General features: G+C 32.1%; 1 protein-coding gene across 2 annotated transcripts in view; it reads left to right on the top strand.

The window, feature by feature from the left end:
* The window catches only part of LOC109535692, a 133,231-nt gene that overhangs the window by 96,852 nt on the left and 13,080 nt on the right, over positions 1 to 23,299 (top strand). Inside the window, exons 1-3 of one of the 2 annotated variants that reach the window (XM_048670702.1) lie at positions 2,704 to 2,843; positions 2,905 to 3,028; positions 14,979 to 15,154. In XM_048670702.1, coding sequence (XP_048526659.1) covers positions 15,056 to 15,154 — 99 coding nt within the window. In that variant the 5' untranslated portion in view covers positions 2,704 to 2,843; positions 2,905 to 3,028; positions 14,979 to 15,055. Of the gene's footprint in view, positions 1 to 2,703; positions 2,844 to 2,904; positions 3,029 to 14,978; positions 15,155 to 23,299 lie in introns of those variants that run through there. The other variant, XM_048670703.1, reaches the window with a different exon arrangement.

Raw genomic sequence — 23,299 nt, 5'->3', positions numbered from 1 at the left:
ATTTTATTCTAGGAATTTGTCCATTCCAATTTCATGCTCTTTCATGGCCGCAAATATTTTGATGCTACAGTGATGAATAAAATGACAAACAAAACATTTACATTTGCACAAAATCACCCTGTAAACAAATTTTTATTGTGCTTTACATATCCGTTTCCAGCTAATAACACTACATAATTTATAAAGTTTGCATAGTATGGCAAAACCTTCACCTCCGACGAGCATTTCGACTTCTCCCAAGCCATTGTTATGTAAAATTTTATGACCTTATTGTATTCTTCAGGTACGGGGTGTGTCAAGTAATATTTGCAAAACACACCTGGCCAAAAATGAGTTCTTCGCTTTATTTTCAGCAAGCAAATGTCAATTTTACATTGTTAAGGCATATAATTGAACTATTAACTAGAAATGAGAGCGAATTGTTGATTAATATTTCTACTGCAGCCGAAAATCCAAAGTGCAAATTTGCCGATCTCAATTGTCCGGTCTTTGTTCCTGTTTAAAAAGGAAGAACAAATCTACTATTTGCCATTTACTATCACAAATTTACTTAGACCTGGAAATGCTTGCTCTACAATAAATCGATAGATCTGTTTGGTAGGAATAATTATTAGTAATTTCAAAGAGCAAATTTCGACTAGCGGGAATATTTATAACATTCTCAAACGAGTGAGACAGAGTTTTAATGCAAATATCTACTCGAATTGCGTATAATTTATGGATTTCCAAACGGATAAGGGAAATAAATCGGCTGTGCCTCAGATCATTTTAACTTTTCCAGCAGAAAATTCAAATAAACAAGAGGCGCAAGGAATTTAAGGAAACATTACTCTATGTCCATCACCATCATACATAGGAGTTGAATCATACATTGGAGAAAAAGCTGAATGCTGCACGAAAAAACCAATACAGAAACCTTAAATATAAAAAATAAATAATTTTATAAGGCTCTATCATGAACCAGCACTAGAGCCTAAAGGCCTTGTTTGCAATGGTCAAGTTTGCCAAGAAAGTGTTACGTTCAGACTAATCCCAGCTGATGAGAGCTAATAGGATCGAAACCGGTCCTGGAGGTGCCTGAGGTTGTATTTCAGTATTAAAATTGTTATGAAAAGTTGAAACGATTTCGATGGGTGGAAATTGACACTAACAATAGGAAAACACCACATTTTAACAGAGTAAAAAAAATTACTATTTCTTTACGAAGAAGGTAATTAAATTGAAAGGAGATAATGTTTGCATTCACGTACATATTCTGTAGGCAAAACTCTTTTAAATATTTTAAATCCCCTAATAAAAAGACAGCTTCCCTTATTAAAAATTCAGCGCATTTTTTAGAAAAATGTCACAGACATAAATTCAAATCATTTGCTGGTAAGTTTTGATATTGTTAGTCAAAAAAAAATTACAAAATAACGTCAATATTAAGAAAAGCACACAATTAAGTACAATATAATGGTAATTTTAATTAATATAATCTTGAAATCGTGGTGCGGTATCCCTTTTTCCAATATTTTCAAAGTAAAATATTTATGCAAACTCAAAAATTTCATAACTATATACAAGTTTAAACCAATTATTTGGTGGCGATATATTGATGATGTATTTTCAATTTATAGTCATAGGTAACAAAAACTTGACTAATGGCCTTTGATCATATCTTATCAATATTGAACCAACAATTATATCTACTATTGAAAAAGAACCCTAGAGGCAAATCTCATTTCTCGATATACGAATTTAAAAAAGTTTGACAATTTTGGAACTTCGGTAGATAAAAAATCTACTCATACGGTATTTAAATCTTAACTTAGACCACCAAATAATGGTGAAGAAAGGCTTTATTTGATCGAGCAAATATAATGTCTAATACATCCAATTTCGTCAATGAAAAACAATTCATAAAAGAATTTTTGAATTTCAATAGTTATCCAACTTCCTCGAAAAAATGTTGTCTTCATAGAGCAGTAACTAATTACACTCTTTATCGGTCCTTGGTAAAAGCCTTGAGAAAAATATATCGTTCTTAAAAGACAGAATTTTGGGACAAAACACTCGACCCAAAAGTTTCGAAAAGCAACCGAAAATATTTCTGTAGTTGAAACATTTATTAATTTTTCTCCTAACAAAGGAATGTTTACATCACCGCCTAAAACCAGAACTAAAGTGTTTGTAAATTAATTTTTACAGAATTCTATGCAAATATTATTCAAATAAATTTCGGGATTCCAACTTCACATGGCAATTATTTCAGTTCGATTGCAATCCAAATGACATCAAATTGTGCACTGAGTAGAGCAAATAATTGCAGTTTAATGAAAATGTTCGCCAATTTGACATTGCAATTTCAAATGTTTAAATTTGCCTCCGAATAACTGGAATTTTTTGTTTGCAAATTGATGTTTATTTTTCAAAATTTGCTCAAAGGTATTCGAGCTTTGAATGCAATGATTCATTGCATAATTTTAAAAAACTGTTAAATTTTCAAAACAGATATTTTGGAAGTTTGCTAAAAATTACCGCAGTTGATTATTCCAAATGCAAAAAATGTATTTAGTGTTGTTACCGTTTTTAAGTCTGCACAAAGTTGGAATTTTTATTATTCTATAATTCCCTTTCAAAGGTTCATTGTCCCCCTAGAAACCATTAATGAAGAAGTTACCTTTCCCATCGCTCGAAGAAATCTCTATACATTCATTACAGTCCTTAATTGCGCTCACCTCGAACCATTTCCTTTTGCTGCTCAGCCGAGTTGGTACGATTCCTCTCGACGATGTCTTCGGATACCTCTTGTATACCCAACACACGCCAGGTGCTATTTTCAAGCAACTATAACCAGTGAGGTGCACCTTTGTTTTGTCCAAAGGAATGTATCAAATAATTACATTTTCGGTTTTTGTTCAGGTCCTTTCGCTTCGAGTGGAATATTAAAGTGTAACGGTCCCTCAGGTACATTACATTGTGTTTATTTGGTGCAAAGTGGTTCAAATTTGACTCATCCTGGATTATAAACCTGTTGTTGATACCGGTGAGTTGATTGGAATGTATAATTTATTCGTGTCAGTTCTGTGAAACGAAGGATATTATTCCTTGAAAGGTTGAAGCACTTGAAATGCCGAGGCATTTTAACTGCCTAAAACGATATTAATATTCCTGGGTGTCCTGCTTAGGAACCGGCACCGGGCAGGTGCGGGTAGAGGAAATTCAAATATGATCATTCGGCACCACTAAGTTGCGCCCATGAGAAATTTAAAATTTTGCCCTTTAAAGCTTCAAAAAAACTACATTTTGAATCAGACTATCCAAATTTAGCCCACCGATCTACCCAAGACGGCCATAATTGAAAGCTAATTAAAGTTAATTGGAGCTTTGTTGTGAAGTTGAAGATTTCGCGCGTCCACTAGTTTTTCACGTGCGGAATCTCAATGGAAATGAATGTGCTCTATAGAGCGTAAGAAACTTTGGAGTTTTGAGAGAAGATGTTTAACATTGTTCATCAGGCATCACTAGAACGTATCATTCACACGCAAGATAAATTGCTTCCTCAAAATGGTAAGCATATTAATGAGAAATACGCTTAAAATGCTATTGGTTGTTGGTGCCAAAACGAGCTACAGAAGTACGAAAGTTTTCTAAAGACATACCGAGAAAAACTCGATTGATCAAAGCAAAAATGTATTAGGAATATTATAGAATGTGAAAGGTGAACTTGGGGATTTGAATAACGCACTTGCGAATAAAGCAAATTCAGTACCAGATATGTTTCCATTCAATTGATTCCGTGTTAGTCTCAATTATTTTTTCCAGGAAAGGTATTCTTGTTCAAGAATATTTTATTCGTCCTGAATATTGCGATGCGTTTTGATTCGAGTTTCGTCTAGTGTTTCATTAAATGCAATTATTTTAACTGTGTTAGAATTTGCAAAAGAAAATCGAGTGATAAAAATAACATCATTATTTCTAGTCTACCCGTATTGCGTTGACGTTATGGGGATATGAAATTTAACACTCGGGTCATCATCATTCTTCAAATCTTCTTAGATCGCCTTCGTGCTCCGAAGTGGCAAAAAGCATATAATGAATTTGATAGCATGGATCATTTCCAACTGATCAAATTAAGAGTTTCAGATGTTTTCAAAATTCAATTGCAGTAAGTACTACTTAGATTGGATAAGCGAAAATTAGCTGTGATTTGTTGCATTCAATTAATTCTTTGCGTAACTTCTGGTTACTAAAATTTGCAAGTTGAATTTGCGCCTATAAAAAAGTCTCTACTAATGAAACCCATAATTTACTGTTTGTAACGCTTTCAAATTTGCAAAAAAATCTGATTTTACTACCGGCTTTTAAAACGATCCAATCAAGCAGGGACGAGAAAGGTAAAAAACGTAACTAAGAAATTCTCCTTAAAATTGTGTAAACAGTACCTGATTCGTTTTTTTGTTCAATTGAATTGAATCATCTTGATTCTCTTTAAGGATATGAAGCGACAAAAGATAAATATGAATTCAATTAGCATTTACAATTCAAAAAATGAAAATTTTTAAGTAAAACCTGCAGGCAATTTAAACAGTAATTTACTTACTACTCTACTGAATAGAAACTTTTCATCTGAACGTGAATATCTATTCAAGACGTTGCAGGGAATAACATAAGTAACGAGTCGTTTAGCAATCGATTTCCAACTTCCCCAAAACAACAGTTTGGCGAACAATGCGACAACAAACTTTTCAGGCTTGTCATGTGCAACAAGTACAAAATCTCCAAGCAGGCAATTTTCCTTTAACAATTTTGTCAATGGATTCGGGAAAACAGACAATTGCTTAGATGCAGTTTATTTATGGGAGAAGCTCAGTTTGCTCGAGAAGGAGTTAACAATTGTCACAATAATACTTGATGGTCCGAGAAAAATTTCCATTTTCAAGAGCACAAATTTAACTTTGATTTACATGATGCGGGCATTTCCGCAATCAGTTCTTCGGTCGATTCGTCTTAGCATTGACCATTTAGAGAAAATAGTGGATGAAGTTCCTTTAGATATTCAAATAATATCAGAATTTTGGTTTTACCACCTTGTATTTACCATTACAAAACTGAAAATACGTTTCCCAACGTTTACATTTCGTTCTTTGTGTCCTGCTACCCATTTTGATAAAAGAAAATAAAAAACAATGTTTTGGCCTTTAATTGCTTCATGTTAGAATTTATCTTTTTGCTCAGCGACATAACAAAAATTGTGAAAATACTGAACTTCTTCGCGTGCTTTCTATTAAATATTCAAAAATTAACATTTTCATCTTCATTTATATACCGGGTGTTAATATGAAAACTTCCCAAAACTAGATCACAATTGATTTCGGATTTATTGCTTATTGTACTTTGAGAAAAATCACTTTTTATTTACGGCAGATAAATTTCTACAATAAGACCCATGGGATCTACTTGCGCACTGTCTTATAAGTTGCTCAAAATGTTGTCTATTTTCCTGTAAGCAATAATAAAGTCTATTTTCGAACCCTCCCTAACATTGATAAGATATTCACGGATAGATCAATTGGCAGAAGGGGATCAATTGAATGGCTTCCAAGATCACCAGATTGGACACCCTTAGACTTCTTTCTTTGGGGACATCTTAAGTCAATTGAACTTAAAAAACATTAAACCTTAAAACTTAAAAACTTAAACCTGTCCTTAAAACACAACCTGCTGATATTGATGATCTTAAAAGGCGAATTGCAGCAGAATGCCGGTCAATTCCCGGTGAGGTTTTCCGAAATGTTAGGGACGGTGTAACAAACAAACCTAACACAGATATCAAGATATCAAGGGTGGAAAGTTTTCAAATTGACACCCCGTATATGTATTTGCTTTAATTTTCTTAATCTCTAAAGACTATTTTCAATAACTAAGTGCGCTAGTGTCGAGAACGTGCACAAAATTACGTTTTTTGAAAACTATTTTTTAGAAACTATTTTTACAACCCACTCTTAGAAGATCTTCCTAAAATTGAGTTATTTGATTTAAAGCGTTCGAAGTCAGCGATATATGTCTGTGATACTTGATAACAGTGTCAGCCTCTAAGGAAAACTTTCCCTTACAATTTTTCAATATGTGGTGAAAAGAAATATAAAACATTTCTCTAGGTAACTGCATTTTCAACTTCCATACTTCGTAACTTCCATTTCATGATCATGATTTAACATACGTTTAAAAACTGCAAACTTTGCTTGTAGAACTGCGATAAGAAGGTTACATTAATTGCCTATAGTAATTACTTTTCATTGCATAAGCAAACCTTCAAAAAAATTATCAGCTCTATGCACATTAAGAACATTTACAACAGAAATTGTACAGTGAAATGAACATGATTTTAAGGTTTTCAGCTCTCTCAGATAACAAATAAGATATCAAGGGAAGAAACTTTGCCCACTATAAAAAATTATAAAATGAAAAAATTCAAGGTAGCTACTGTAAAAAAAAATCGTTAAGATCCTTTAATCAATTTACTATAGACTGGGATTAATTCACAATAGAAAAGTCATGCTCAATTGAGTTCAACCTTCTCGATAATTACTTAGAAGGCATGCAGAATTAATTTGATGCAGGAGCATCAAGTATCGGTTGAGTGTTTTGAATGCAATTCTCTAAACAATGCAATAATAATTATCAGTTTTAGTTGAATTATAATAAGCAGTTCGCACGAGGGTAGCTATAATGTCGATTGCCATCTATAAACTCAACAAACTGTATCGATTTAAGAAAAACCGGTTTCAGCAACATTTGCTCCCCATATATAAACAACCATTAAACTAATTCCAAATTTACATATTAATCGTATAAATAAGCCTTATTCATCCTGGGAACATTGGCAAGGATTTATTAAAAAATTATCGATGCCGAACTACTCTGATGAATCAAATCGTTTATAAACCTGTTGGGAGCGGAAATACTTTTCATTCTAAATAAACTGTCTTTCCATGTATTGCAGATTTAATGTAATTATATAAATGTTATCGCAGTTGTTGACAGTTGGCAATTAATTTTCACTTGCCGTTCGTCAGAAGTGAAGCAGATCTGATGGAAAAGCTACTGAAGAGACGTGACAGAGAAAGAATGATGATTGAAATCAAGGGAACAATTTATCATTGCCTGGAATAATCTGAAATATATTGATATCAGTACAAAAGTTGCATAAATTATAAAGAAATGATGGATTAGAATGAATGAATAAAGGCTAGAAATAATTGTAGGTCACAAATCACAAGCAGAAAGAAGAATTTACAAGCTAACAATTCACAAGAATTCACGTGCTATTTTACCTACTGTTTACTGCTATTTTACTCTTACTAAACCATGATTTAGCAAGGGAATTCAACATACAAAACGTCTAATTCGGTCGGTCATCATACTTTTGTTTAGGAACTGAAAAAAAAACTGTTTTTATCTTAAGCGGACTTTTTAAAGACTTTTATTTCTAGATAATTAAAGAAATGACCAGCTTCAATCCAAAAATAATTTGCTGTTTTAGTATTGACAGGACCAATCGTATAAGTAACCTAATTACTTACTAATTATATAAATAAATTAATTGCTAATTAATAAAAATTAAAGGCTTATGCATGTTATTGCTTATTTAAAAGAAAATTTAAATTTAAAATTGGCGCTAAATTTTGTAAATTGTTCAGATTCAAGCCAGAATCGATGTTTATTATGTTCTCGGGAACAACTATTAATATTATCCGCAAATAGAAAAATATAAGTCGAAAACAAGTTAGTTAAGTTAGTAGTTTTTTAATTTGAAAAATCCACCAGGACCCAACAGTCGTAATAAAAAAAATGTCTGGCTATACTTTAAATAACTTAAACATTTTTTAAAAGGTTCGAACACTTTTTGAAACTTACTTAAGCTTCATTAACTTTAATTACAAAATGGTTTTGTATCATTGGGTTATCAGTGAAATGAAAGACAATAGTAATGTTGAAGTATAGGAAATGTAAAATTTAAACAATAAAAAATGAACTCTAGAAGAAGAATGTGGCAATTAGCGCCCCATTGTTTGGTAAGTAATTATGCTCCCATTTGCGTAGAAGGACATTGAAAAGCAGTAAGATCATATAAAATACAGGCAGCAGATTCGATTAGCAATAAAAAACAAATAAAACTTGCATTCTTCAAATTTCCACTCATGGGGATAAACACTCAGTATACCATTTTACAAATATCCGAGCACATAAACAAGTTTTATAATCAAATATTACATAAAACTTCATACTATAATTTATTGTTATGGTGCTAACGGTGTCGGAGCATGGCAGTTACAAAACTGGTAGTAAATAACCACAAGACATCTTTTAATTGGCATTAACTATGCCTATACGAAAAAAATTAATTAAGTATGTACCAGATAAAAGAGCTAATGCTACGTTACTTCATCCTTAATTGAGCCTAAAATTTAGGCTTAAGAGTAACTAGTTACAAGTAAAATGCATTAAGATACAGCATTGGGAATTGTGTAGATTTTCCATTTTGATGTTTCGCAATCGAAAAAACATATTGTGTAATAAATAATAGCTAATCGCCAGGTGCTGGATATCCATCCGCATAACACAAAAGATGTACCGGTTTGAAAACAGTACATAAATGAACAATGAATCAATATAGGAGCTTTTAAAAAACAGTCTTCAATAATATTTTGTAGTCATTGAGCTGTAACCGTTTTATGGGAAGGTCAGATTACTTCGTGATTTTTTAATGCTTCTAGGCGCTTACTTTTGATGACCTTCTAAAGAATGTGCTTTTGTAAAGATACAGAATATTCATTTAGTATTCTGGATTTGACTGAGGCTTTATAGCTTGATATGCAGTGTAAGTAAGGTATGCAACATTTAAAAAAAAGTCAATATCTACTTACACTAGAAAATAAATTAAATTTAAAAAATGCTCGGGCAGATCAAACTTGGTCTGAAAACTTCACATTTTGTGTTTGAATTAAAGCATAGAAATTTTTGTAAAAAGATATTTTTATCGGGATTTTTTATTTTGTTCTAATACAGAGTATGCAACTTTGTGTTGTGAGATTAGTTTAAACAATGGTCGGGCCGTCGTAGAATTAAAACTGGAAGATTTTTTAACAGTGGAAGAAACCCCTTGTATATCGAACCGCAAATCGCATAACAGGAGGGTATGTCAGTCTCCGGCTGTAAAATCCCTAAAGCGGAAGAAATGTTATCCATCAAAATTTTAAGAACTTATTGAGGATAATTTTTACGCGAAGAGCTCAATTCCATCTCATCCACAATCTGTTCGCAATTATTTAGAGATTTCTCCGAACAAATGGGCTGGTTGGAGAAGACCGATATAAAATGGCCTGCCATATCTCCCAACCTAACTCCCCTCGAGTTTTTTTTGAGCCTCTTAAAATTTTAAGTTGTCACCGACTAAAAATATTGACAATATTAATAATAATTCGAAAATCACCTTGCTCATTGTCAGCAAGTCAATCGTACCCATTTTGAACACTTACTTTCATTTCTTCCTTTATTTGTAACTTTTTACATTTTGGTTTATTTTGTTGTTAAAATAAACAGTACCTCCTTTATATTAGTCACGCTAGTGAAGTCTCTGAAGAAAACATTTAAAATAGAAAAATATTTGTGCCCAATTACAGATTAAGTTTGAGCAATATTCTTTCGGTTCTAGTCTTCTATCTGTATAGACTCTAAAATAGAATGAGTAGCTTTTTCGATTGCAAATCGATCTGTTTAAGTCGACTTTTCAGCTGTAGATTTGCAATATTTTGAATCAGCGAGGTTTTCCACGTATAAAGTAAAACAGTTTTGTTAGTTAATAACAACAAACGTCCTTAATTCTGCAACAAGTTGCGTGTTTTCTAAATTTAATGAATGTTTAACCACAGTTAGTATGTTTAAAAACAATGAACTCTTTTAATATGAATTGCTACAAATATGTGAGAAAATCTTGATAATGAGTTCCTATTACAATTTAGAGCTTCATGTAAAAATTAAGCATATTATTAGAGCGATAAATTTAATTAATCCCTTAAAAATTTGCAAATTAATCAAAAATAAATGAGTAATTGAAAAGTCGACCTCCTCGCTTTCGTGCTTTTTCTAATCCCTTGCTCTCTAAATGTTTCAACCAATTATTTATTGACGTTAAATTATATTTTTTGCATTTATTTCTATATTTTAACATAGCGCAACATCTATATTACGCTCTAATTTAATTGCTTCTATTTATTTACTCCTCCCAGATTAAGAAATTACTTCATACCTAATTTTATTCTGCAGCTGATTGTTAGGTAACCTTACATTGTTAAGCTTCTGCCCATGCAATAATCCTTCCTTACGCCACTATTCGTGTTGCTAAATATGTTTTTATTATGAAAAAAATAATACTTACCATATAATTACATTTAATACGAAAATCTGATTAAAATAAGTTTTACAATAATTGTAAATAGCTGACCTAACATAACAGTGAAGTAAGATCCAAGAATATTAAAATGCAATTAATAATTTTTGCTAAATGTGTGTAGCTAATAAAAAACTATATTGCATTAAACTGATAATCGAAAGAATGTCCCAAAAGCACTAGATAACGAAATCAGCATTTCTTTTTAAAAAACATGCCCAGGTACTTATAGACATAACGGAAAATTGCGTAGCATGAAATACTGAACGTAAAATCACGTTTCATAAATTAGTTCCATTGCACTTAAACGAGGATTAAAAGTCTAATTGAGATACCTATTGCTGGAAAAAAGCTAATCTATTTTTGTTTTTTTTTTGCATTTTCTGTCGTCGTTAAGTTTACCGAATGAATCACTAGCATTTCATTTTGATTCTAATGAACTTTTAATGGCTTCAGCTCGCTGTTTTTTTGCGGCATTAAAATGGACGTTTATTTTTTCGTGCTTGTATTTAAACCGTTAAAGTTTTCAATAGAAACTCGGGTCTTCGGAGAATCACGGGTTTCCCGTGAAGCGTTTTTGCGAGCTAATTCTTAAAATGTTGCCTGATTTTTTTTTAGACAGGTTACAGCTTTTGGTACATTTTTTAGTCAAAAATCAGTAAAGCGTACTAAATATTGTGGTTGAAAAGTTTTTTTCCATCCATCCATAGAAAACAAATTGCTTGAAAAAATAATTTTGTATGCTTTTTGAAGATGGTCAGATTTTCAATGTTATTTAAAAATGTTTATTTACTTCACTATCTAAATCGTGGGGAATAACAGTATTATTACTAATTTTCACAAGTTCCAAACTACTGAAATTAAATACTCACTTTCTTTATCCAAGCGCCTAAACAGTTCCAAGATGTATATGTCTATATCATTTTTATCCAACCACTGTTTCATATACTGATAAATACACAAATACATTTGGACATTTTTATATCCCTTTTTTTTATACAATCGACACAGAAGGAGATAATCCCATCAATTCCGAATACAGTAAAATAAAATCTTTTCTAGTCAATATTTCAAAGTTTCGGTTAGGTAGCACGGTCTCACAAAGACTGTTTTCTCGAAATATAGATGGAAAATCGACGACATTTTTCATTGCCTAATGAAGTGGATAAAAAATTACGTTTAGTTGAAAAAATAAAGAAATGGGTATCGCTGAAGGGTTGACAATTTGTTGCGCCATAGTCTGGAAATTAGTTCAGAAGACTTCCACTAAAGCACAATGCCGAGGAACTTGCGATAAACTGGTGGGCGTTCAAAGGCTTGTGATCTAATAAGCAAAACATTAATTAACTTATAAAGCCAGACCATTTTCTGCAAAGCAAACAAGAACATTTATCTTGACTTTAAAACAATACCATTGGTTTAAAGTGTCTGAAAATATTTGCCCCAACAGGCATGGTAAATTGTTTCTAATTAAAATTATTTATCTCGTTGCGATTTACATTCTAGCAACATTTAACGACTTACTTAAGAGCTCTGATGTCGAACCACTACCGCGTACGGAAATCATTACTAAATTTACAGGCAAAATGCTATATTTGTCATCTAACAGTCTCACTCGTAAATTTAATTTAATGAAAATCATATGTAGGTTGGTTTACCGTTCATGTTCTTTTATATTTTTGATATATTTAAACATACAGAGCGAGTCTGTTAGAAGAAACGTAAAAATGTTTGCAGGACGCAGTGATGTTTTCTTTAATATGTTATATTTTTATAGTAATTGTTTATTATGTATTATTCCTCACTTTGATGCTAAGGCGCAGTTGTTTATATGACATTTTCTTATTATGCATTTCTTGTTTTTCCACATCCGTTTATCCACTTTTTGAGCTTTTCATCTAACACCTAGAATAGTGCAACTCATACTTCTTGACTATCTCGTGTATATTTTTTAAATATTTAACAACATTTTCACAAATTTTGTTTTTTATTTATACCTACTTAAAAAAATATTTTGCTTCATAGTAAATACTTATAATTTGCTAAATTGGGATTCTAAATAAAATTATTCGCAAGCACTATTATGCATTACACAACTATAAGATAATTTAAGTAAAAAAAGTCACTTAACATTTAATAAACGAAAAAAACACTGCTACTGCAAAACTCATTAACAAGAGTGTGGCAACAAAAACAACAAGCAAAATAAATAAATATTAAACCTATTGATAATAATTACGAAACCCTGCAATGCAATTGCGGTATTTTAAAAATAATTCAATGAAACGGTTTAATTTTCACACCGCCGGTCTAAATGTTAAAGCATTTTTTTACTCCGGTCAAGTGCATTAGTCGACTACCGTTTTCATTGGTGATGATAAATTTTAATTAGTTTACGGTTTTTGTGATTAATAATACGCTAATTCAAAGAAAAAAATATATTGCTGTTTGTAATGTCAACCACCATTGAATAACTGGGTTGTGAATTCGATATTTCAACACTTTCTTCATCAAATTCTAATCGTGCTCTTACATTGTGTTAACTTGAACAATGCACTTTGTTCGCATTATTAAGTGCATGTTGATGTATTGTTATTGAAGGTGGACTGAATTTTTAAACACCTCCGACATATGTAAATTTACAGACACTTGAGAGATGAGAATTTTAGTCAAATTTCGTGGAAAACATCAATAGATTGTTGAACCGTGAAGGTGTATGGGTTATTTTTAAACCAACTTTTCTCTACTTTTATATTTAATTGCATTGATCGAATATAAAACAATAAGTGGTCTAGACAAACTGGTTTTCCTAAGAAAGAGAAAACAATTTTTCAAGATATTTCAGAAAATATAGTACGCACCTTGATTTAGAATCAAACAATGCATACAACCCCAATTTCTTTAAATTTTTCCTGATTTATTTTCCTGACTGCGTGTACTTGTTATGATATTCTTATCTTTCCTGGGTCTCAGTCAAAGTGTGAAGTAATTTTTTTTTGAATATCGTTTATTTCATTACGTTTCGGCGAGACAACAGCGCCATCATTAGATTTAAAATTTACACAAACTCATGATTGGTAAAAATCAACGTTCTTTTAGGTCTTTGCCTTCTTGAAACTTTGAATTTGTCTATTTAACATCACTACTAAGACAAATTTAAGGTTTCAAGAAGACAAAAACGTAAAAGAACGTTGATTTTTACCAATCATGAGTTTGTGTAAATTTTAAATCTGATGATAGCGCTGTTGTCTCGCCGAAACGTAATGAAATAAACGATATTCAAAAAATGTTTACTTCACACTTTGACTGAGACCCAGGAAAGATAAGAATATCATTTAAATGTATCGATATGTTTTTCAAAATGGTGCACAAACAATAATTTTAAAGTCGAATCAATTGTCTTAAGTGACTCAATAAACAACATATTTGTTTGCTCAGATCATAGTTGTAAATTGAAAAAGAGCTCGTGGAGAATACAAAAGCGACATCATAAAAAATTGATGCAACTTGAATTTCTTCTCCAAAAAGCATGTACTGCATAAAATATTGTTCTAAGAACGTGTGGTGGATTAATCTTAATCCAATGATTTATTCCCTTTTCTCCAGTTATACATATTGAATCAGATTTCTATTAAGGGAATCCTTTTCTAGCTGCCCGAGATTTGTACGCCTACATAAAATACATTTAAGTATATTAAATCAAGGTTTTAGCAACTATAGAGAGTGAATGCTTTTTGTGGGGGGCTATTGCAGGAATCTTGTGAACTCTGGCAGCTTGCAAAAACTTGATTTGTAGAACTATTTTAATGAACTATTTGAATCTATCTCTCTTTTTGAATCTAACTATCTTGAAGTATTTAAATTTTTATTAAATAAGGAATTATTTTGCCCATTTTCCAGTGCAGGTATAACAAATAACTGGAAACGTCCGTTGGTGAGTGAAAACGAGAATGGCTATCTATATGTTAACTTATTAGAAGCGCAAAACTGTTGGGACATTTTTGGGCCAATTGAACAAATGGGACAAATAATGAAGCTGAGACTACCCTTTATATAAACAGCTAAAGAGTCGACTGTGTTGTCAAGAAAAACATATTTTTATGAATCACAGTGGTTCGATCTTCAATAATTGCAATTATTTCCCAGGTCATTAACGTAATACCGACTAAATGAGGATTTTAATGAAATAAATTGCACTTGGTTACCAGTTTGAACTAATATTAGAGAGCAATCCTGAATGAAATCCACCTTTTTGTTTAATTGATGATTCGCATTACATTAATTTTGTCCAATTAAAGCCTGTTTTAATCGCAATGGGGGCTGATAAAAAAACTAAAGTTATCATTGGCAATCATTATCGGGTTCTGCTTAGTAACTTTAATGGTCATGATCACCCGAGAAAGGTCTGGTTCAATTTAATAGTTGACCGTTTAAAATTGCTTTAGTACGGAGATAAATGGGGCTTCTAGCTGACCTTTTTGGGTGAAATGCAAAGCCGGAAATGTAAATTGTCAGTTGTTAACTCAACACTGTTAATTTCTAGTGTACGGAAGCGGGCATGAGCTATCTAAATCTGGACCGCAATCTAACGCACTGGTTCAGACACCTCCGACTTATCGCATGCCACCCGTTCCTCCATTTGCTGAAACTGCCATACCTGGATCGACTGTAGCATTTTCTCCTTCCGCTCAACTCTACACGCATTCCAACAAATTTCCGGTAAGTACAGTTTTATTTTATCATTTTTAACGGTTGCTTGGGTTATTTAAAGAAATGAAAGGATTCTCTATTGTGTGACGCTTTACTTGATTTAATCGCTACAAGTATTTAGGGTGTTTCAAAAAACAGATAGCAAATCTTGGTTTGCATAGAATGAAAAGTTCCTAAAAATCTGGTCATCAAGCACTTTGTTACCGAGCTGCTGATTGACAAAGTTTCAGTTTCCAGCCAAAATTAAAGCTATTTTCGTTTTATCGAAAAAACTGTCTACAAGTTTCTACATTAGTAATTTGAAAATGTTCGTCTATTGTATTTCCTTTTGCATATCGATTTTTTAGCGCAAAATATATTTAAGAGTATAAGTTCAATTAAAGTTAATAGTATAAGAAGAATGAAAATTACAAAGCGGAAATTTGTTAGTCGAAGTCGACAAAAAGCAGGCCAAACTCCAGCAATTAAACTATAATCGATTTAGTAATTATGATTTTGTAGGCAAATGATTTGAAAAATATATTAAAAAACTATCTTGCAAGGGTCTCGCACTTTTATCTTCTTCATCTTCAGAGCCACTATTATCCGATCATATGAGGGTGGAAACAAGCAAGAGGAAAATGCTCAAATCAATGCCAAGACCATTCACCGAAACTTATTTTATTAACGAGAATTGATTCGAGAACATTGTTTCTGAATAGCTGAATTAACAGTAAAATTAGGTGAATTTAATTAAAAATAAAGCTTCAAAAACGCAAAATACAAGGAAGCCACTGAGAACGATAAAAATGTCGTTTGTTTTTTATGTTTAATGAACTGCATTTTAAATTTGTTACCAATTCTCACTGCGAACGTTATAATTGATTGCCTTTATAGTTCAGAAGGTAAGTCAATGAATTTAATATGCCACATCTGAACATTATAATTTGAATTTAGCGGCTTACATACAATTTGAGAAATTAATTGAATGGTGTGAAACTTCCAGGAGAAAATCAGGCAAAGAACCTACATGGTCTGTAAAATAAAGAAATATCGATCAGACTTGTGTTGTGAGGAGAGCACAACCATGATCAAATAAAAAAAACAAAAATACCCAAGACTAGTTCTGATAAATTTTCAAAATTAATATGAGATAAAAATTAAAAGAATATTAAGTTATTGAATATTTATACAAAATGAGACATCGGTTTTCTATTGAATTTCAAGATCTTCAACCTGATTGTATATAATATGCATAAACATGTTTCAACAAAAGGCGTATTTTCTACTTTCATACAAAAAAAGTTTGGAAAATTTAAGAATTCAATTAGAAAATAAATAATGTGATCGGAAAGGTTTTATTCTAGCAGATATTTATAGTCCATAGATTGTTATAATTCCGTAAAATATTGAAAAAAATTGAAAGTAAGAGTAATGTGCATACTGAATGTTTATATGTTTTTTGTAAGCGTCATTATATATCCAAACAGTAATAATGTTTGAAATAAATAACTGCAAAATTGTTGTCTTTAAAAAAGACCGAATTTCCTCACGTCTTTTATGACAGATTGATAAATAGTGCTACAAAAAAAACAAAAACCTTATTCATAGTACCATTATTCGAGGGTGTCGAGTTCCTTATAGAAGTAATTTTAATTTATGTTTATAAACGATTTTTTAAATGTTTTGAGCTTCACCTTCTCAATAACCTACATGATTACATAGAAGTGCACACGTACAACGTATTATAAGTAGTTCTATAACGAAAAAAATATAATTTTAGAGATGATCATGCAAGTCATTTGCATGAGAGAATTTATGTAATTGCGGCCTCAGTTTCGACTCCAAAATATGCCTTACATCCGTTCAAAGAACTTATTACGAGGAAATTGAAGCAACGAGATGGATGTGAGTTCGAATAATTTCAGTAGAATCAATAACAAAACAGCCAATAATTGTACTATTGACTGTAATATGAAATAATAATTCTAATATACCTAATAAATCCATTTCATTCATATTTAGAAATTTCTCAGTTAGTTACTGAATAAAAGTGGGTAGAAAAACGGCACGATCTCGAACTTAAATAATCAAAGTAATCAAATTCACAATAAATTCGTTTTAGCAGTGACCACCATCCTAGCAAATTCGTATCGACCGCGATATTCGAAGTACAAAAGTAATCAAAGTATTCAAGTAAACGCTTTGCCTTCGACTGTGTATTCGATATTTTTCAGAAGACTTGAGGCAAGTTCAAACATCAGCTTCTCAGCCACGCTCAAAAGATTCTATCATTCCAACTCAAATATTAATTGCAACTATAGATTGTCATCATCATGAAAATTTCGTTTTGTTCTAAAAACTTTTGATAAATTCTGGAGTTTTTTAACACTACTATGATGGTAACGTTTTAACTGATAATGTTTCCTGTCCTTTCCGTTCAGAGTTGTTATTCTCGTGGTAGGATCATTTTCCATTCGTGTTTCATGTAAATATGCAAGTTGAACCGAATCGTCTTCACTTTGCGCCGTTCCAGAGTCAAGTATCTAAATACATAAGTATACTTGGAAATTTTGATAGATGAAACAGCCAAACCAATCTTTCTAGAATGTGCGGCGTCCTTAAATTACCAGTTAAGCATAAAAGTAGTTTGTACAGGAACTAAATACATAAACTATAAAGTGAATAGTTTAGAAAAAAAATTATTATCAGCAAACACTGGTCCTTAATTATTGCAACTAAAATATCAGAATCGCTCTTATATAAATTTGAAATATGTGGTTTGATTAGTAATTAGTCAAAGACTATTCAAAATTTTCTTTCAGTTTGCATAGAGAAAAACTTTCACACATGCAAAAAACAGAAAAAAAGTCACAAACAAGACTTTAAATGGAACTTAAGACATAATCAGTGAAGCACAAAACTGTCTATAACTTATAAAAAAAAGAAACACTCTTGAAACTTCAACACCATGTATTTCATTCTATTAATTTTACACATTTTAATCCGAAAGTTGGTGCACAGAGAAAAATAAATTTAGTCTGCCCATGCTGGCGAGTTTGAAAAGCCAAAGCTTGAAATCAGGCCAATTTAATTTTGAAAGTTTACTACTTATTTAGGAAAAGTTTCAAAAAACATCACAATAACACAATTATTGTTCCTGTAACATGGACATAGCTAGGACGACAAGTTGATGTTTCATTCAAAGTTGAACAATGGATTCCATAAACAGTTGATTTTTTTCACCGAAAATAAGTAAAAAATGTTCACTTTGTTCAGCAACTATACACACAATCTAACTTTCCCACATCAAAAGGATTGATTTATCCAACTATTTATCGAATATTAATATAGATATAGATAAAATGGCATTTCAAAACTCTAGTCATTATCTTGTTCTTCTTATATTATCAATAATAAAATAAACATAATATTGTCTGTAGGTCCGTAAAAGTAATTTCCATTTTATGATATAAGATTTATGAATTACTATCGAAGTAATATTTATGCGCTATAACAGTTTGCAATAAATGTCTATTTATATCGATAAAATAATGGCGTGTGTTTGGCAACATATTCGAGTCTTACAGTTTTTCACTTTCATGCAGTTGATTTTCATTATAGATTAAGAGAGTTTTGACGAGATTTGAATATAAATTGGCAAACCTATTGCAAATGTTCCAACAAAGCTAGCAAACACTGAAGACTACTAATAAAACTAAGGAAAAGGTTTTGTGATTTCTAGATTGGGCATTCACAAAGTTGAGCATTCGCGCAAATACGAAAATCATAAACTTTGCGTGGTGCATTCTAACGCAAAGTTACTTCAATAGCAAGTAATCAAACCCACTGCAAACGAGAATTCTACACCAACATTTGAGCATTTGGCTTTAACAGCAATGCAAACAATGTGGTAATAAAATTGCTTCGTTTTGACGCAGTTTTCTCAATATTATGCATTATGGTAATTTGAAAAACTGATGCTGAAGATTCAGGACTTAAATGTTTTCGGAACATGACCAATAATTTCACCTCAAAGAAAATTTATAGATCAACTGCTTCAAGTTTGTTAAATTAACGTCGTCGAAATCTGATTTTAGAATTCGAAAAAACAGTTATTTTTATTCCGGACGGTTCATTTAAAAATTGTTTTATTTTTATGATTTTTTGTATCCTAGTTTTTGTGGAAAACGTAATTATCCGTAAAATATAAGACTCAAATTAGAAAGAAAATTAGAAATTAGAAAAAAATGTTTGTTCAAAAAATAGACTCTTACACCCAGTATATTTGACTTATTTCCTTCCATAAAAGTAACCAAATATTATAAATACAAAAACACTTTAAAACTATGATTTAGACAATACGGATAAGCTAGCAGCTAACAGACTTCTGTAATAAACGATTCCCCAGATTGATTGAAAATACATATGTGTTAATACAAGCAATTATTTAATCGATAACTGTTCTTTACAGTGAAACTTCTTACCACATGCCAATATCGTTCAAAGCTTGAACATTCTATTGTTCACCTAACTCATTGACAATTAACTATTGTAGTACCTGATTAGAAAATATTTACAGGTCTTAGTTATCTACAAGTTTTATTCCCTGCTTCTGAACTTTAGACTCTGGTTTGTTTAGAAAGGAACGGAAAGAAATTGCTTTCCAAACTGTTAAAAAAGGGCATGCAATTTGCTCCTAAAGGAGGCAATTGTGTCTCTTCGAATTAGCAATGGAAAGAATCGAATTAATAATTGAATTTATTCGATCATAGTATAATATAACTTGATAACTTGTAGAAATATCTCGAACTAAATTAACAAGACAGAGAGTTGGCAATACGCGTACAGGGCAAAGTAACATTTTTTGATATCGAAGAAAGATGTAATATGATATTTTTTATGTCTAGAGAAGATATAAAAAAGCACCAACAGATGAAAATTTATACAATCGGTTAAAATATAATAGAAACAAAGTAACTGTCAATCTCAAATTAGCTCTAGCTCCTGTGCAAAACTCATTTCAGTCTCTTCCTTTTGTGAAGTTTGGCGAATTTTCAACGTTTGAAACACGATTTCGTTTGGAACACGATTTGATAGCCCAAAATCAGCTGTAAATCTGACCGGACACTAATTTTTATAAATTATTTTTGTAAAGTGTGGCAAAGTTTCAAAGTTGCGCTTGGAATTCTAGTTTCATGTTTGCTCTCTGAAATAATCAGTTCTTTAAAACCGCACAAGAACGTCGGTGAGCACACGGTTTAATAGATCAAATTGAACTCAAAATACTATCTGAGACCCACTTTTGTATTTTCGTTCAGTGAAGTTAATTATCGTTAAATTATCGGTTCTTATCAGGTAAAAGCTTGAAGCTTGAGTATCACATCAGTTAATAGATAAATATCAGTTCTAAATCTCGACTGAGGTACATTTCTGCATCATTTTTCTGTGAAATTTGGCGAATTATCAAAGTTAGGCTTGCAATTCTTGTTCTATGTTTGCTCTTTAATGGCACTTTCAATTGATCAGTTTTTCGAGACATCGCTCGGTTGACGCTCGTGTGGCACTTATTAAGACAAATCGGCTTAATAAACTAATGAAGGCGCCTTTTCTGTGAAGTTTGGCGAACTTTCGAAGAAGAACGGGTTCTTTCAAATTATCGATTTCTTGCAACCTCACCGGAAGAACGTCGGTTAGCACACGCTTTAATAAAGCAAAATCAGCTCTAAAATCCGTACGAAACTCATTTCAGTATCTTCGTTTGGTGAAGTTGGGCGAATTTTCAGTCGCGCTTGCAATTCTTGTTTCATGTTTGTCTCTGTAAGGGCTCGTTGAAATTATCGATTCTTCAAAACCGCACAAGATCGAACGTCGGTTAGGACACAGTTCAATGGAGCAAAATCAGCTCTATATGCTGTATGAGACCCATTTTTGTATTTTTGTTCTGTCAAGTTTGGCGAATTTTTTCTCGAACTTACATTGGAATTGTTGGTTTATGGGTGCGCTGTAATAGCTTTTGCAAATTATCGGTTTTTTGAAACCTTATCAGGTAAAACCTTGAGTAGAATACCAGTTAATAGGGAAAAATCAGTTTTAAACTCCGGCTCACGTACATTTCTGCATCATTTTTTTGTGAAATTTGCCGAATTTTCAAAGTTTCAAAGCAATTCTTGTTATGTGTGTCCTCCGTAAATGCTTTTTTAAATACTAGAATGTATCGCAAGAAGCTAGATGGCTGTCTTGCCCAGCACTACCGTTTACTAGAGAACGATCAGCTCAATATACCAACCGAGGCTCATTTTTGTAACTTGTAATCATTGTATTAATGCGAGAATTAAGGCTTGTAATTCTTGCTTCAATTGTGATCTGTAAGAAGATTTTTAAATAATCGATTCTTCGAAGCCTCACAAGGGAAAAACTATGGAACATCATTTCATGCAGTAAAATCAGCACACTCCTTTTTGACGTAAAATTGGTATTTTATTTATGACAAGTCTATTCTTCGACTTTATTATATTTTTGTAATAAAAATGTAACACTCTGGAGTATTCTACAGTAAAAAGGTACTCTTGAATTGCAGTGCTGGCAACTGTATTTTAAAGGCGTGTTCTTTCTTCCACGCACATAGAAATAGCATTATGGAAAATAAAATATTCCGTCCTTATAAAAGGAGTTTTACTGTAAAATAAAACCGTAGAAAGAAAGTAGTACGTTGAGTAGTGTATTAAAACGAATTTCCTTGTGCAACAGTAAAACTGCTCTGAATAAAAACTAAACAGATCTCAACACATTCCTCTGCAGTGAACACCAGTGTTTAAGCAACTGTATTTAATGACTACTTGAATTACTGAGTTAAGAACTTTTTTTTAAATTATCTAGTAATATTACAAACTACCCGAAGGTATTCAGAAATTTTGTTTGACATTTTTAAGAAACTGACCTGACTAACTGAAACTGAGTTAAGAACTGAGAGAAGAACTATTTGATTCTAAATTAAATTTTGATCTGAAATTATAAATAAACAGCAATCTGGACAATTAAAAAAACAAACCATCTTTAAAAAGATATACCTTATTTCTGAAGCAATTTCATGGTCGTTTCGTAAGGCCATGTATATCCATGGACATTAAATCATCTCTCAAATTTCCTGTCTACGTTTATGGACACCTTGTATATTATAATATTTAATTACAAATAATATTTTTGTATGAACGCAAACTGGATCTGCTTTGCACGAGTGCAATTGGCTTAATTAAATCAAAAACCTCTACCTCAATTTTTCCACCTTTTTATGGTTATTCATTGTAAATATCTTGCACAAAGTGAACAAATAATAATACATTATTGTATTATTTCTATATTCTCATCCGACTTACTGGCGCCTGATGATGCTGAAGAATATTCATATGAATGCAATTGCGCTCACAATGGCATAAGAAAAACGTGGAAAATAACTTTACATAATTTTTTGCTGTGTGCTGTAGAACAAACGAAATGTTCACAAATTTCCTTCTCACACTCAAGAAGCGTGAAATAAACGATGCATAGCAAAATACAGCTGAAGTTTACGGTCAATGAATTCTTCGGTACGTACTGCCAGATTAGCGTACAACTAAATAGGAATATGTCTGATAATAACTACTAAATAGAAATATATCTTATATGGTGCATTAATTTTACCGTTGCATTAATTGACATTAATATTATTGAAACAAGTGGGTTTTTCGGGTTTTTAGGCCGTCGTTCGGTAGAATTTCTTCTTGACGTTTCGCAAGCACGTGTGGCTTGCATCTTCAGAAGTGGTTTGCTTGAACGCTCACACTGTTCTGATGCGATTCCTCGGGCGCAGTCCGTATTTATGCACCGGTGGCGATAACGTGGTTTGTGATGACGTGGCCTGTGTCATCGGAGCTTGCCACGACAACAGGGTATCGCCCCCGACTAATACGAGAAGCCATTGAAATCTACAAACACGACGACAATTTCAACAGAAAAGAAGAGACAATGGCGCTGAACAGGATATGGTTTCCAGCACTCACCAACGCAAAAACAACAAGAAAAAGCAACAGCTCAGGACAGGAGAGAGAATCCTGTACATCGGAGGATAGCAACAGCCAACAGAATGCGCAAGCTCCGATGACACAGGCCACGTCATCACAAACCACGTTATCGCCA

This window comes from Dendroctonus ponderosae, unplaced genomic scaffold, assembly GCF_020466585.1.
Source record: "Dendroctonus ponderosae isolate FM_Combo_2020 unplaced genomic scaffold, Dpon_F_20191213v2 Dpon_F_20191213_1, whole genome shotgun sequence".
Lineage (NCBI taxonomy): Eukaryota > Metazoa > Arthropoda > Insecta > Coleoptera > Curculionidae > Dendroctonus > Dendroctonus ponderosae.
The sequence above is the reverse complement of the archived record's forward strand: the minus strand, read 5'-3'. Positions and strand labels throughout refer to the sequence as shown.